This window comes from Callithrix jacchus, chromosome 11 (genome assembly GCF_049354715.1).
Source record: "Callithrix jacchus isolate 240 chromosome 11, calJac240_pri, whole genome shotgun sequence".
Lineage (NCBI taxonomy): Eukaryota > Metazoa > Chordata > Mammalia > Primates > Cebidae > Callithrix > Callithrix jacchus.
Window position 1 is genome coordinate 115,639,684 of NC_133512.1, and position 15,697 is coordinate 115,655,380.

General features: G+C 50.8%; 1 protein-coding gene across 1 annotated transcript in view; it reads left to right on the top strand.

The window, feature by feature from the left end:
* Positions 1-13,504: 13,504 nt before the first annotated feature.
* The window catches only part of PODXL (podocalyxin like), a 59,671-nt gene continuing 57,478 nt past the window's right edge, over positions 13,505-15,697 (top strand). The window contains exons 1-2 of the mRNA XM_002752001.5: positions 13,505-13,897; positions 13,990-14,344. Of these exons, the coding sequence (XP_002752047.5) occupies positions 13,505-13,897; positions 13,990-14,344 (748 nt within the window). The remainder of the gene's footprint in view (positions 13,898-13,989; positions 14,345-15,697) is intronic.

A 15,697-nucleotide genomic window follows, 5' to 3' on the forward strand; every position in this document is an offset into this window, starting at 1 on the left:
AATAATATTTGCTTCAATAGGGCCCAGCACACAGTAAGTGCTCTGCAAACAGTAGCTATTGATCATTAAACTTACCAGACACATGAAGAAGAAAACATCTTCAAAGACTGAATCCCCGGTTAGAAATCTGGTCAGGCAAGTCCAGGCTCGACAACTGTCTGTGGCACAAGAGGGGCCTCACTCTATATATTTAGCATGTCTCAGGTTCCAAGTAAAATCTCACTGCCTGGGGTGGAATTTTGGCTTCAAACGTGGAGAGAAAAATGCTCAGGGGTCATGAGAGAAAAATGAGGAGGCTGGGGTTGGGGGTGGTCCTGTGGAGTGGAGACCTGGGGTTATGGGACCCGCAGGGCACTGGGCAGAAGCAGGAAAGTCTCAGAGCTTAATTTCTGTGGACAAAGCAACAAGCTGCAACCACGGTACTTAACAGTTGCACAGACAATGCAGTCTTTTTTGTTGTTGTTGAGATGCAGTTTCTCTCTTGTCACTCAGGCTGGAGTGCAGTGGCACGATCTCAGCCCACTGCAACCTCTACCTCCTGGGTTCAATCGATTCTCAGGCCTCAGCCTCCTGAATAGCTGAGATTATAAGCGTCCGCCACCTCGCCCAGCTAATTTTTGTATTTTAGGTAGAGATGGGGTTTCACCATGTAGGCCAGGCTGGTCTCAAACTCCTGACCTCAGGTGATCTGCCCACCTCAGCCTCCCAAAGTGCTGGGATTACAGGTGTGAGCCACCACACCCAGAAAAATTATAATAATCTATGATAGAAGATGGGGTGTTCATCCTGAGTTAAATGAGTTGCCCTGGTCAGAATTAGATATCCCACTGTGTGAAGCCCATCAGAGACTGTAAACAATAATATAAACATAGCAATACATTATAGCTACAAGGAATGTTTATTTTTCAAAGCTCTTCAACAATTTTTGCCTCCAGAGTTCCAAATCCTCTCTGAAAAGTAATAAGGGCGCTGGGCGGAGTGGCTCACTTCTGTAATCCCAGCACTTTGGGAGGCTGAGGCAGGCAGATTACTTGAGATAAGGTGTTTGAGACCAGCCTGGTGGACATAGCAAAACCCTGTGCTACTAAAAAATACAAAAATTAGCTGGGCTTGGTGGCGGGTGCCTGTAATTCCAGCTAGCAGGGAGGCTGAGGCAGGAGAATTGCTTGAACTTGGGAGGTAGAGGTTGTAGTGAGCCGAGATCATGCTACTACACTCCAACCTGGGTGACAGAGCCAGATTCCGTCTCAAAAAAAAAAGGGGTCCTGATATCATAAGCCAGCTGATGGTAAACAAAGCACAAGAACATGACTTTTTGCTTTTTAAACTACCTTTGGAGGATGATTCATTTATCCAGCCAGTAATTATTGAACACCTACTAAGGCCAGGCACAGGCTAGGCCCCAGGTATAGGTGTGAAGACAGAGACATGGCCCGAGGTCTCAGGGAGCTCTGAGTGTCATGGGGTGGGGATTTTACTGCACACACAAATAAACCAATGTGGAAATGCATGACCCACCCGTGCTATAAGGGGAGAGAAGGCAAGAGCTCTGTATGATCTCTGATTCTCTAAGTCCATGATTTTACTCAAGCCCCCAAGCTACTTGATGGTCAGGATTCTTTCCAACTTGAGAATCCTGGAATTCCCACATGGCCCCTGCAAACAGCATGTGTGACGGTGTAGGCAGAGGTGGCTCTGCTTTTTCTTCAGCCCCTCAGCTGCCTCTGCTGCAGGCTGGCCCTCTTGGAGCTGTGGACTCTGACTGTCTTCCTGCCCAGACAGGCAGATCTTACAACTCCAGCTTTGAGTGTGCAACTGTTATCAAGTGCCCCAGTGACATGGGGAAGAACAGTGCTTCAGAGGTTAATGAAATCATGGGAACCTCCACGGCTAAATCCCAGCCTCGTGTGTTGCTGTCACTGCTCTGTATCTGGGCCGTGTGTTTGCTCTAGCGGGTCTGCAGCCCTGTCCCCACAAGTCCCGGCAGGGCTGCTCTAGTTTTACTGTTGAGGGAAGTACACCTGACTAGATACTTTTCCCAGAAACTGAAGGCCCTGAGAACAGAGTGTGCACTCTAAGAGCAGAAAGCATGATGGACTTGCATACATCTGGGCTTGATTTGTGAATCAAACTTCCAGGAAAGGTGAATAGAACCCCATAGCAATTACTTTTTTTTTTTAAGACGGGGTTTCACCATGTTGGTCAGACTGGTCTTGAACTCCCGACCTCAGGTGATCCGCCAGCCTTGGCCTCCAAAGTGCTTGGATTACAGGCGTGAGCCACTATGCCCTGCCGCCATAGCAGTTACTAACCAATCAAGACAGTTAGGAAGCTCCCTGTGCATGTGAAAGGAAGAGGTGGGGAACAATAGTGTGAAAACACTGGGGTGGAGTGGCAATTCTGATTTGTGCAGATGGAGGAAGTAGCCCAAAGCTGAGAAGGATCCTGTGATTACATGGAAAGTTCTGTGTGTGTTTGCCTTCAATGCAGGGTATGGTCTCTTGTGTATTGTAAAATAAAGGCTCAGTAACTGGAAACTAAGGCTAAATACATGTCCATTCTTACTCAGGTTGGGTGGGCCTCTTTGGGGATCCAGGGTGGTGTGGGTTTGAAAAGCTTACAAATGACTTTGGGTAAGTGATTACAAGAGATTGTGTGGGTAAACCAATCATTTCCTTGAATTTATAAAAACACTAGTAGTTGGCTGGGCACAATGGCTCAGGCCCGTAATCCCAAGACTTTTGGAGGCTGAGGTGGGCAGATCACCTGAGGTCGGGTGTTAGAGACCAGCCTGGCCCACAGTGAAACCCCATCTCTACTAAAAATATAAAAATTAGCCAGGAGTGGTGACGGGCATTCCAGCCTGGGCGACAGAGTGACTCCCTCTCAAAACAAAAAACAAAACCAGGCACTGTGGCTCACGCTATAATCCCAGCACTTTGGGAGGCTGGGGCAGGCAGATCATGAGGTCAAGAGATCGAGACCATCCTAGTCAACATGGTGAAACCCCGTCTCTACTAAAACTACACACACACACACACACACACACACACACACACACACACACACAAATAGCCAGGTGTGGTGGCGGGTACCTGTAATCCAGCTACTTGGAAGTCTGAGGCAGGAGAATCGATTGAACCTGGGAGGCGGAGGTTGCAGTGAGCCGTGATTGTGCCACTGCACTCTAGACTAGCGACAGAGCAAGACTCCGTCTCAAAAAAAAAAAAAAAAAAAAAAACAAAAGCAAAAACACTAGCATCATATATTTTAGATTGCTCCTGGGGCAGATAGTTCATCTTTTAGCCATATTTATGGGACACAGAAGGCAAAGTTGTAATACAATGACTATCTCTTTGCAGCCACACACTTACTCACGCTCTGAATAGTGTAGTAGTTTTAGGAGTCAGGCTGCTAGGTATGAACCCTGAACTGTTAAGCTGTGTGGTTTCAGGCAAGTTACTTAATTTCTCCAAAGTCCTCCGATTCCTTATCAGTCAAACAAGATTAATAACAGCACTTACCTCGTGGAGTTGTTATGAAGATCCAGTGGGCCCATCCGTGTAAAACACCTAGCTCAGAGCTAGCACACACAGTAAGGATTGGTGGATGTCAGATAGTATTCATGTTTTCACGTTATTCTTTTTTTTTTTTTTGAGATGGAGTTTCGCTCTTGTTACCCAGGCTGGAGTGCAATGGCATGATCTCAGCTCACCGCAACCTCCGCCTCCTGGGTTCAGGCAATTCTCCTGCCTCAGCCTCCCGAGTAGCTGGTATTACAGGCACGCACCACCATGCCCAGCTAATTTTTTGTATTTTTAGTAGAGACGGGGTTTCACCATGTTGACCAGGATGGTCTCGATCTCTTGACCTCGTGATCCACCTGCCTCGGCCTCCCAAAGTGCTGGGATTACAGGCTTGAGCCACTGTGCCTGGCATGTTTTCACGTTATTCTTGTTATTGATGCCAATATTGCAACTACCAAGCCCTCAACCTGGGTCAGATGCTGGGCTGAGAATGGAACGGACACAAACAAACAGAGTGAGGTTCTTGCCCTCAAAGAAAGAACTTGAAGTCTGTCTGTGTGCCTAACTGACAAAAGGCACGCGAAGTCAGACAGAGAATGAAGGCACCAGCACAAAGCAAAGGGAATCCAGAGGAGGAAATGGTTCTTCCTGACCCAAGGGGCAGCGCCCAGGTCAGAATAGGCTGGGAGATCACTGGCAGGTGGGAGCAGGTCAAATCCAGGCACAAAGAGCAACATCAAAAGCATTCAAGAGTGAAAGTGAGGCCAGGCGCAGTGGCTCACGCCTGTAATCCCAACACTTTCAGAGACCAAGGCAGGTGGATCACTGAAGTCAGGAGATGGAGGCCAGCCTGACCACGGTGAAACCCTGTCTCTACTAAAAATACAAAATTAGCCAGGCAGGGTGGCAAGTGCTTATAATTCCAGCTATTCAGGAGGCTGAGGCAGGAGAATGGCTTGAACCCAGCAGACAGAAGTTTCAGTGAGCTGAGATCGCACCACTGCCCTCCAGCTTGGGTGACAGAGCGAGACTCCATCTGAGAAAAAAAAAAAAAAGAGTGAAAGTGAGTGTCATAGTTGAATCTAGAGAATTTTCTCCCAGGCAGTGGGAGAAGAGGATGGAAAGATTAGTTGGGGCCAGAATTAGGGAGTTTGGGCAGGTGCGAAATGAAATTCCATCTGACTCTGAGACCACCTCTCTTGTGGCAGGTGGAGGGAAGGCAGGGGAGGATGCAAGAGCCAGGCACTGCCAAGGGGGTAAAGGAGAGCTGCCACAGCTTTGTCCTCAAGCAGCCACAGCCCGTCAGGGAAGCTAGACACATGCATGTAAACATCAGGTAGCAGGGCCACATAATGAAGCCACATTGACATCGTTTGGATGTGTGTCCCCACCCAAATCTCATATGGAAATGTAATCTCCAATGTTGGAGGTGGGGCTAGGGGGACCTGATTGGATCATGGGGGCAGATTTCTTATGGTTTAGCACCATCCCTTTTGGTACTGGCCTTGCAATAGCGAGTGAGTTCTTGTGAGATCTGGTCATTTAAAAGCGTGTAGCACCTCCTCCCTCGTTGTCTTGCTCCTGTTCTGGCACGTGATACCCCTGCCTCCCGTTTGCCTTCTACCATGATTGTAAGTTTCCTGAGGCCTCTCCAGAAGCTGATCAGACACTGGTCCTATGCTTCCTGAATAGTCTGCAGAACTGTGAGCCAACTAAATCTCTCTCTTCTTTTTTTCTGGAGATGGAGTTTCGCTCTTGTTGCCGAGGCTGGAGTACAGTCTTGGCTCACTGCAACCTCCACCTCCCAGGTTCAAGTGATTCTTCTGCCTCAGTCTCCTAAGTAGGTGGGATTACAGGCACCCGCCACCACATACAGATAATTTTTTGTAATTTTGGTAGAGACGGGGTTTCACCATGTTCACCAGCCTGGCTAGGCTGGTCTCTAACTCCTGAACTCAGGTCATCCACCTGCCTCAGTCTCCCAAAGTGCTAGGAGTACAGGCATGGGCCACTGCACCCGACTAAATCTCTTTATAAATTATCCAGCCTCAGATATTTCTTTTTTGATAATTTTTTTTATAAAGATGGGGTTTCACCACGATGGCCAGGCTGGCCTTGAACTCCTGACCTCAGGTGATTCACCCACCTCGGCCTCCCAAAGTGCTGGGATTATAGGCATGAGCCACCGCGCCCGGCCCAGCCTCAGGTATTTCTTTATAGCAATGTGTTAAAGCAAACTAAATACAGCCTGAGAAGGGTTTCCTACTTCCATATTTGAGTCCTTGTGGATAACTGTAACCTAGCTTAATAGACAAAATTTAAAACCTAACTTAGAAGTGTGCATCTGTAACAACAGCCAAGTCTTGGCTGATCCCAATGGCCATACTTCAACCATTCATGCATTGCTGAGTGTACAAACTGTGTTCAAACGAGACCAACACTGAGCTGTAACCAATCCAACCGTGTTGTACCTCACTTCCAATTTCTGTACATCATTTCCCTTTTTTCGTCTATAAATCTTCTTCCACCACGTGGCTGCGCTGGAGTATCCAGAATCTGCTGTGATTCTGGGGATCGTTCATTGCTCAATTAAACTCCTTTAAATTTAATTCGGGTTAAATTTTTATTTTATCAAATGTGAGAACAGAGTCTCATGTGTTCTCACATGTCTGCCTTCAGGTTATCCTAGGGAAATAAAGTTTTCATCTGCTCATCTGTAAAATGGGATCAAGGTAACATATTTACCTTTCCAGACATATGAAGATTAAATCATGTTAAGAAAGTAAAGTGTTTAGCATCATGCCCAGGATACAGGCAAAATTCCATGTAGTGCTATTCAAGTGCTGCTTCTGGCCCTGGTCAGCCTCCGAGGTGGAGGAAGGTAACTGCACGCTGTTTTTATTGCACAGGGCAGGGGAATGGGAGACAAGGTCAGGGGCTGAGTGAGAATGGAAAGCAGGTTGTAGAGTATGGCAAAGACTGAGCCGAAGGTGATGCCTTGGGCTTCTTTTAGTTCAGCGAAAGTAGGAATCGACTAACTCCCTCCCCCAGTTCATCTCCATGGCACATCTTTTGCTCCTGTGGCTTTTTGAGTTGTAAGACCAACAGCTATGGGACACAGATGCTTGCAATGGACTGTTAGAACAGGAGCTAGAGTTCTAAGCTGCCTCTGGAACCGGCATTATTGATGAGTTGAGTGAGTGAAGACTTCACCTGAAGGACCCCCTTTTTTCTTTGAAACAGAGTCTTGCTCTGTCACGCAGGCTGAAGTGCAGTGGCACGATCTCAACTAAATGCAACCTCTGCCTCCCGGTTCAAGCGATTCTCCTGCCTCAGCCTCCCTAGTAGCTGGGACTACAGGCACGTGCCACCATGCCTGGCCGATGTTTTTGTATTTTTGGTAGAGATGGGGTTTCACTGTGTTAGCCAGGATGGTCTCACTCTCCTGACCTCATGATCTGCTTGCCTCAGCCTCCCAAAGTGCTGGGATTACAGGTGTGAGTCACTGCACCAGGCCAAGAAACCTTTCATTATAAACCTCAGCTGGTAGATTTCAGTCTTTGTAGCAGATGACTCGACCACCTCCTTTTTTTTTTTTTTTCTGTGTGTGTGATGGAGTCTTCCTCTGTAGCCCAGGCTAGAGTGTAGCGACATGATCTTGGCTCACTGCAGCCTCTGCCTCCCGGGTTTAAGCAATTCTCTGCCTCAGACTCCCAAGAAGCTGGGATTACAGGCATGTGCCACCACACCCAGCTAATTTTTGTATTTTTAGTAGAGATGGGGTTTCACCATCTTGGCCAGGCTGGTCTTGAACTCCTGACCATGTGATCCACCTACTTCAGCCTCCCAAAGTGCTGGGATTACAGGTGTGAGCCGCCGCACCTGACCACCTCCTTCTTATTAAAACATTCTCCTGCCTCCGTGTCTATGGCCCCTTCTCTGTTGGCTGACTTTCTATTCAGCAACACATTCTCCATCTCCTCTTCCTCAGCCCATTCCTTAATGTTGATCTTTTGAAGGGCTCTGCCTTCAGCCTCTTCTCTTCTCCACGGCAGAATATTCCCGGCCCATCATCTAAAGTCATGGCTGCAACCCCATCTGCTTGGTTGTGATTCTGGGATCTGAATTTCCAGTCCTGACTGCAGGTCTGAGCTTCCCTGTCACAGATACACACTGTCTAGGCCAAGTGTGGTCGCTCACATATATAATCCCAGCACTTTGGGAGGTCAGGCTGGGAGGATCACATGAAGCCAGGAGTTTGAAACCAGCCTGGGCAACACAGCAAGACCCTATCTCTATTTATTAGAGGGAGAAAAAAAAGGAAAGATTTTCTAGACATGGCCCCTGAGTCTTGCCTTGGATGTAACTTTGAGACAGGGCCATGGTCTCAGAGTCAGCCTGTTTAAAATTGGACTCATCATTTCTTCTCCCACATCCGCTTCTCTTCTTCTATCCTCCATCATGATTTGTTCCATGTACGCTCCCTCCATCCACGGCACTGAGATAATTCATGCAGTCCTGCTACGTCTTTCTGCCCTCAACACACCACACACACCATGTCCACATCCAATGGGTCACTGAGTCCTGTATCAGTGCCAACCCCTCAGATACCTCTTCCATCAGGCTCCTTCTCTTCTTTCCCACCGCCACTGTCTGAGGGCAGGCCCTTTAGGGACAGCTGAACTAACCTCCCCAAATGCTGTGCTCACCTCCTGCCTCACATCGGCCCACCCTTCCTAAGCTCACTGCAGCTAGAATGACCTTTCTCTTATGGAAAGCTGGTCTTGCCCCTTCCAGCTAAAATCCTTCAGTGACTCTCCATTGTAAGCATCTCACCTTTACTCACCCCCCAGGCCCCATCTCCCATCACTCCCACAAATCCTCTGCTCTGCTGAGGGCAAAATACCTGCAGATCTTGCTCCACCTGCCCAAAAAGCCTTCTCTCTCACTCTTCCCTTGCTGGAGTCTTACAACTCTTCCAAAACTTCTGGAGCCTTCCTTGACCTCCCCAGGTGGGGCTGAGCCAGCCTCTCCACTTCCCCCGTGCCTGCCCATGCCATGTGTTACAGCTCCTACCACACATTAGACATGTTTGTGTACAGGGTTGCATTCTCGGCACAGTGCACAGAACCTAGCACGCTCTGCTGATTAGAGTAGATGCCATTGAATAATAATACATAAGGGCATGACTTTGGGGTGAGCTGCCCAACTTGAGTCCCAACTGATACTCATAGACTTGCATGACTTGCAGTCAGGGATAACCCAACCTTGGAGATAAAATCCAACCTCTTCTTCATCTATGCAGCCTTTGTGAATATCATGTATCTGCTTGGGGTCAGACATCACCATACTGGGCACTGGTTTCCAAGATGAACTAAACACTGCTCACAAGGAACTCAGAGGTCACTGATTAGAAAGCCTAGGTAAGAGCATCCCTGGCTCCTTACGAGTAGGAGCTGTGGTTCCAGGATAGATACAAGTGTGCACTCATCTTTTATTGGGGGATGTGGTAGGGAATGCTCTGTCTCACCTGCAGATGTTGTGACTGGGGGATCGATATTACTTAGGATGAGGTTCAAGAAGACTTACTGAGCCTGCACTGAGGTAAGCAACATCAACAAATTGCATCTGGGGCAGAGAATTATGATGACCTCTAAGATTCACAGCCAGGGGCCATGGAAAAATATGCAAACTTGTGCCATAGGTTCCTGTGTCACATTTTCCAGGTGACATTCATGTTTGCATTCAAGATCTGTACTATAGATCTTTATCTGTATCTATATGTAGGATGGTGGTATAACTGAGGGACAAGCCCAAACTGGACTTACTCTGTTGATAACAAAATGTTATGTTTTAAGTACAACAGAGCCAAAAACTACAGGTCACCATTGCCCCCAGCATGAGCAACAGCTGGAACTCTAACAACCCCTTAAAAACAATGAATTCTCCCTTGAGCTAAAAAGATTAAGAGACTTGACCTGAACCTGAATGCCAGAATTCTTTCAGAAGCCAGAGGTCCCAAGGCTTGGAAGATGCAGGGCTAAAAGTCCACCTCAAGATACCTTTCTGTAAATGGTCAAATTTAAAGCCTTCCAATCAGACGCTGCCAAGCCAACATTCCTAAATCTTTTCCCTTGCCTTCTGATCCTATAAATTTGCCCCAGACCCCAAATAGGGGAGACAGATTTCTTTTTTCATTTAAAAAAAATTTGTATTTCCATACATCTTCTTAAATCTTTTTTTTTTTTTTTTTTTGAGATGGAGTCTCACTCTGTCACCCAGGCTGGAGTGCAGAGGTACAATCTCAGCTCACTGCAGCCTCCGCCTCCCAGGTTCAAGCAATTCTCCAGCCTCAACCTCCTGAGCACCTGGGTTACTGGTGCGTGCCACCACGCCTGGCTAATTTTTGTATTTTTAGTAGAGAAAGGGGTTTCAACATATTGGCAAGGCTGGTCTCAAACTCCAGACCTCAGGTGATCTGCCAATGTCAGCCTCCCAAAGTGCTGGGATTACAGGCATGAGTCACCGCGCCTGACCAGGGAGACAGATTTGAATTCACTCCTGTCTCTTTGCGGACCGGTTTTGCAACTAAAGCTGCTACTTTCTCAAAATGCTTCATAGTGTTGGCTTCTGCGCCCATGGGACAGAAAACCCATGTGCTTGATGAAAGTGTGATGAGCTGTTCCTGATGGTCTGAGGAAGTAAAGGACCAATAAGGAAGACCCCGTGTTGGCTGGGCATGGTGGCTCACGCCTATAATCCCAGCACTTTGGGAGGCCAAGGCGGGTGGATCACGAGGTCAAGAGATTGAGACCATTCTGGCCAACATGGTGAAACTCTGTCTCTACTAAAAATACAAAAATTAGCCGGGCATGGTGGCGTGTGCCTGTAGTCTCAGCTACCCAGGAGGCTGAGGCAGGAGAATCGCTTGAACCCGGGAGGCAGAGGTTGCAGTGAGCCAAGACTGCGCCACCGCACTCCAGCCTGATGACACAGCAAGACTCTGTCTCAAAAATAAATAAATAAATAAAAGAAAGACCCCATGTTAAAGAAGCTGAATGTCTATTAGGGGAGCTAATGCATGTATACAAATCACCAAAATGAGCTGGGTGGCTCACGCCTGTAATCCCAGCACTTTCAGAGGCCGAGGTGGGTGGATCACCTGAGGTCAGGTCAGGAGTTTGAGACCAGCCTGACCAACATGGTGAAACCCCTGTCTCTACGAAACAAAACAAAACAAAACATTAAAAAAAAATTCACTGGGCGTGGTGGCGGGCACCTCTATTCTCAGGTTCTTTGGAGGCTGAGGCAAGAGATTCACTTGAACCTGGAGGCAAAGGTTTCAGTGAGCTGAGGTCTCACCACTGCACTCCAGACTCAGTAACAGAGACTCCATCTAAAAAAAAAAAAATGCAGCAAATCCCAGAAGGAATGATCCTGCAGAAACTTCCTGATGAGAAACTTCAAAAACAGCATCTGTAAAATGCTTTGGGTTTCAGATACAAGCTCAGGTGTTCTGGGCCAGTGAGGTCACAAGCTGGAGTGCAAGGCTAAAGGGGCCAAAGGCACAGGCCAATTACCTGGGGACAGCTCATCTCACTGGCCACAGGTGACCCCTGAACCCAGCCAACCTCATTCCAGAAACCCACCGTGCATAAGTCGAGGGGGCTGCTGGATACTGGGGAGAGTCCCAGCACAATTCTGACTTTTCTGTGTCTTCTCTAAGCCCAGATGTCTGCTCTCATTTTAATTTTGCACCAGTCCCAAATCATGTGAATTTAAAATGCCCTAAGCTTCAAAATATACACTCTCTTTACAAAGTTAACGTTTTTTTTTATTGCTTCTGAGTTTTTAGAGAAATTGAATCACTGAGTTCAAAAACACTGTTTAAATCAGACAGCGTGCTATATGCATTTTTAAAATCCCAGTTTAAAAAAAACAATATATATATATATATATAGCTTGGTTTCAGAAGAGAAATAAGACTTTTGTTGACATGATGTCAGGGGAACAGTACTAAAAAAAGCATCAAAGATAGTCTCACACGTACACATATCCCAGAGTATTCACAGGGAACACCCTCTGTCTCTCCCATATGCGGTGTGGAAAACCGGGCCAGAACGATCCTGCAGAAACTTCCTGATGAAAACAGCCCCGTCAGCCCTTCCCAAGCTTGAGGCCGGTTGCCACGGAACCCCAGCCAGGGCGCCAGCGCTTCCTTCGCGGCTCCAGCGACGAAATGCCTCGCAGGCAAGGCCTGCTTGCAGCCGACTTCAGGGGCTCACGGACTCCCCTGCCCCAGGGACGCGGCTAGATCCTGAGGAAAACCCCTCCACCCAACCCCATCTGGCAGGGAGACTCCAGGTTAGCAACCTCGGAGTCACGTGAGCCAAATTCACGCCGTACCCGGGTTCCAAGGTTAATTATCCCTCGCCCCCTCCACATCCCGGCTCCGCTGATGTGCCTCTTTTTCAGGAGGGCCTGGGGTTTGCGTCTCCCAAGCAACTTTGGGGGCGGGGCGGGGGGAGAAGTGGGGGAGGGGAGAGGACCTTCTTTGTTCTTTCACCGGATAAACTCAGTTTATGGAATTCTCCAACACCCAGCCCCAGCCCCAGTGTGCAGATATCTCTGATCCACACTTGGAGGGCGAGCAGCTTCATTCACTGAGACTTTTGTGTTCCTGGCCCTAGGCTAAGTATTATCCTGTATGATCACTCTTAAGTCTACCAACAATCTTTAAAGTAGGTGTTATTATCCCTGTTTTACAGATGAAACGAAACGAGGTACTGACAGTAACCTGCCTAGGATTTTACAATTAATAGATTGGCATGGTTAGGTTTTGAGCCCAAGTCTCTTCTGACCCAAAAGCCCTAACTCTTTATTGCTGTTCTTTATAGAGCAGGAATAAGACAATAACCACTTCTTGCAGAGCAATTACTATATTCTAGGCACGGGGCACCGTTCTCCAAACCAGTCTCAGCGGCAGGTTTGCCACTTACCCGTTATGTGACCTCAGCAAGTTTCCTAACCTCTTTTTTTTTTTTTTTTTTTTTGAGACGGAGTTTCGCTCTCGTTACCCAGACTGGAGTGCAATGGCGCGATCTCGGCTCACCGCAACCTCCGCCTCCTGGGTTCAGGCAATTCTCCCGCCTCAGCCTCCTGAGTAGCTGGGATTACAGGCACGCGCCACCATGCCCAGCTAATTTTTGTATTTTTAGTAAAGCCGGGGTTTCACCACGTTGACCAGGATGGTCTTGATCTCTTGACCTCATGATCCACCCGCCTCGGCCTCCCAAGGGGCTGGGATTATAGGTGTGAGCCACCGCGCCCGGCCTCCTAACCTCTTTTTGACTCAATTTCCCTGTCTGCAAAATGAGGCTAAAAATATGGTTGCCGTGGGCCGGGCGCGGTGGCTCACACCTGTAATCCCAGCATTTTGGGAGGCCGAGGCGGGCAGATCACCTGAGGTCGGGAGTTCCAGACCAGCCAGACCAACGTGGTGAAACCCTGTCTCTAAAAATACAAAATTAGCCGAGCGTGCCGGTAATCCCAGCTATTCAGGAGGCTGAGGCAGGAAAATCACTTGAACCCGGGAAGCGGAGGATGCGGTGAGCCAAGATCGCTCCATTGTACACCAGCCTGGGCAACAAGTGCGAAACTCCGTCTCAAAAAAAAAAAAAAAAAATGGGTGTCGTGAAGAGTAAACGAATTAACATACGTAAAGCCGGTACACGTTCATCCGTGAAGTTGTTGCCGTTGTTTTTTAACCACCATCTCCATTTCACAGGTAAGGACCCTAGCCTTGGAGAGGTGAAGCAGTCAATTCGTCCAGCTTGCCCGGTGCACACCCTGCCGCAGAGACCCGCTCAGAAGTCGTGCGGGGTGGGGGCCCGCCGGTAGGTGAACTGCACTTGGCAGGTGGGAGGCGAGCTTCTCCGGGGTCGCCGCAGAACGCGCCGCAGCCGGGGAGGCCGCGCATGGTTATCGGCTGCCACGCAAGGCTGGAGGTCCGCCCGCTCCGGATGTGCGCGCAGTGTGAGGACCTGGGCGTGCGGGGGGGATCCCACTGGGGCCCCTCAGAAGCACTTAGTGGGGGACACCTGTTCGGGACACCCGTGGGCGGGGCACGACTGCCCCACGGGAGCCCCCCGCCCTGGCCGGCGCGCACACACTCACAGCCCCCCAAGGCGCGGGGGCCGCCCGGCCTCCCGCCCGCGGCGCTCCAGGGCGGAGTTTCCTCCTCTGCTCATTGTTCACGGCCCAGCGCCCGCCCAGCCCCGGCCCCGCCCGGCCCGGCCGCTGCCGCGGCGGGCGGGCTTCTGGAAGAGAGGGAGGGGAAGAGAGAGGGGGAGGGGGAGGGCGAGAGGGAGGCCGAGAGGGAGGGGGAGGGGGAGGGGGAGGGGGAGGGGGAGGGGGAGGGACGGGGGCGGGGGCCGGCGCGGACGGGACGAGCCGGGAGTAGCCCCAGCCGCCAGTGGGGCCGCAGCCGCGCAGACGCCGCCCAGGACGCAGCCGCCGCCGCCGCTCCTCTGCCGCTGGCTGTGCGCCCCAGCTTGGCTCTGCGGCAGCAGCAGGGAGGAAGGGCCGCCGCAGCGCGACTCCGGAGCCCCAGGCCACCGCCGGGCCGCGGGAGCCACCCACAGGCCTCCCTGAGCGGCACCCACGCTCCCACCACCCGGACGCGCGGACCCTCCGCTCACCCCGCAGCCACCTGCTCCTGGCCTCGAGGCGAGACACGATGCGCTGTGCGCTGGTGCTCTCGGCGCTGCTGTTGCTGCTGCTGCCGCCGCCGCCGGCGCTGTCTCTCTCCCAGAATTGTGAGTGGCCTGCCCCGGCTCTGCCGGGACCCCTACTGTGTCCTCGCGTCCCCTGCCCAGCCGCGCTGTAGGGAAGCCCAGCGCGCCGCGTGGTCCGACCCGGAGCAGCCCTGCTACCCCCGGGTCCACACACGGGGCCCTGACCTTGCACTATCCACGCCCCCTCCAAACTCCACAACGCGGCAGGTGCAGGGCGCGAGCGTGGATTCGTCTCCAGTATCCACACTGGAGGAGTAGGCGGTGGATTCGGCTCGGGCAGACAGGGGCGCGCCGGTGCTAAGTGGGTTTGCTGGGAAAGAAAAGGGAAACAGGGCACCACGAGGCTTCACGCTTTTGCGGGACCCTCGGCGTCTGAATATACCTTTGCTTCGTGTTGGAGGGAATGAGGGGCCGTATTGTGTATCCGTTAATTCCAGGCAAAGCGGCAGGCGAGAAGCTCCCGGGGAAGTCCCTGAAGCAGGTGACAAGCCTCCAGATACGGCCTACGCGGGCAATGTGCTTACCCGTTTGCAGAGAGGTTTTTCCAAGCCATATGTGCAGGCTCAACCCCCTGAGTCCGTGCTGGGGCAGGTAGAGGGACGTAAGGGGACCTTCCACAGCCCCAGAGTCACTTGGTTGACTGGGGGTTCTACCTCCGTGTCGCCAAAGCAATCCCTTCTTAGGTCGTGGCCACGATGGTGAGACCCCCCCCCAACCCTCTTGTGCAAACGGGAACTTCTCTCTCCTAGAAGAGGATGGGGCTGCATTTTAGACCCACCTTAGAAACTGCACGTGTCTCTCATGTCTTTCTGAGCTGCACCTCAGAAACATACCCTCCCTGTTTCTTCTCAAGGCGAAATGTTACTCCTTCTCTTTGTGGGGATAGGCAATGGCTGCAAACTCAACCAGAGCAGGTGTCACTAAGCCCCTAGGAACTGCAGGAGTCGGCCCAGCCCCGGGAGAGAGAAGCATTTCTCATTCTCTCTTGCCCACCTGAGCATGTGTCTGCAGGAAGAAAGAGCGGAGGTGGTGTTCTCACCCTAGGGCCAGGAGGACTGTGGGATGCACAGACAGGGAAGGGACTGCCACAAGCAGGTGCTGGCAGTTTGGGACTGGACTCTAAGGGGCCAGGGGAGATGGGAGGGCAGCACAGTCTCTCCTCTGCACCATAGGAAACCTTTAGTAGTGGGCAGGGGCTGGCACTCAGGGAGCAGGCAGGCTTGGACATCCTCCCGTGGCTGGTGGGAGACTCCACCAGCTTGACTAGGACAGGGAAGGGCACTCTGGCAGGGGAAGGGTGTGTGTGCCTGGAAGAGGGGCTGCAGTGTGAGGGACAGTCAGAACAGCTTTCAGGGTGGCAGTCATGGAAGAGCC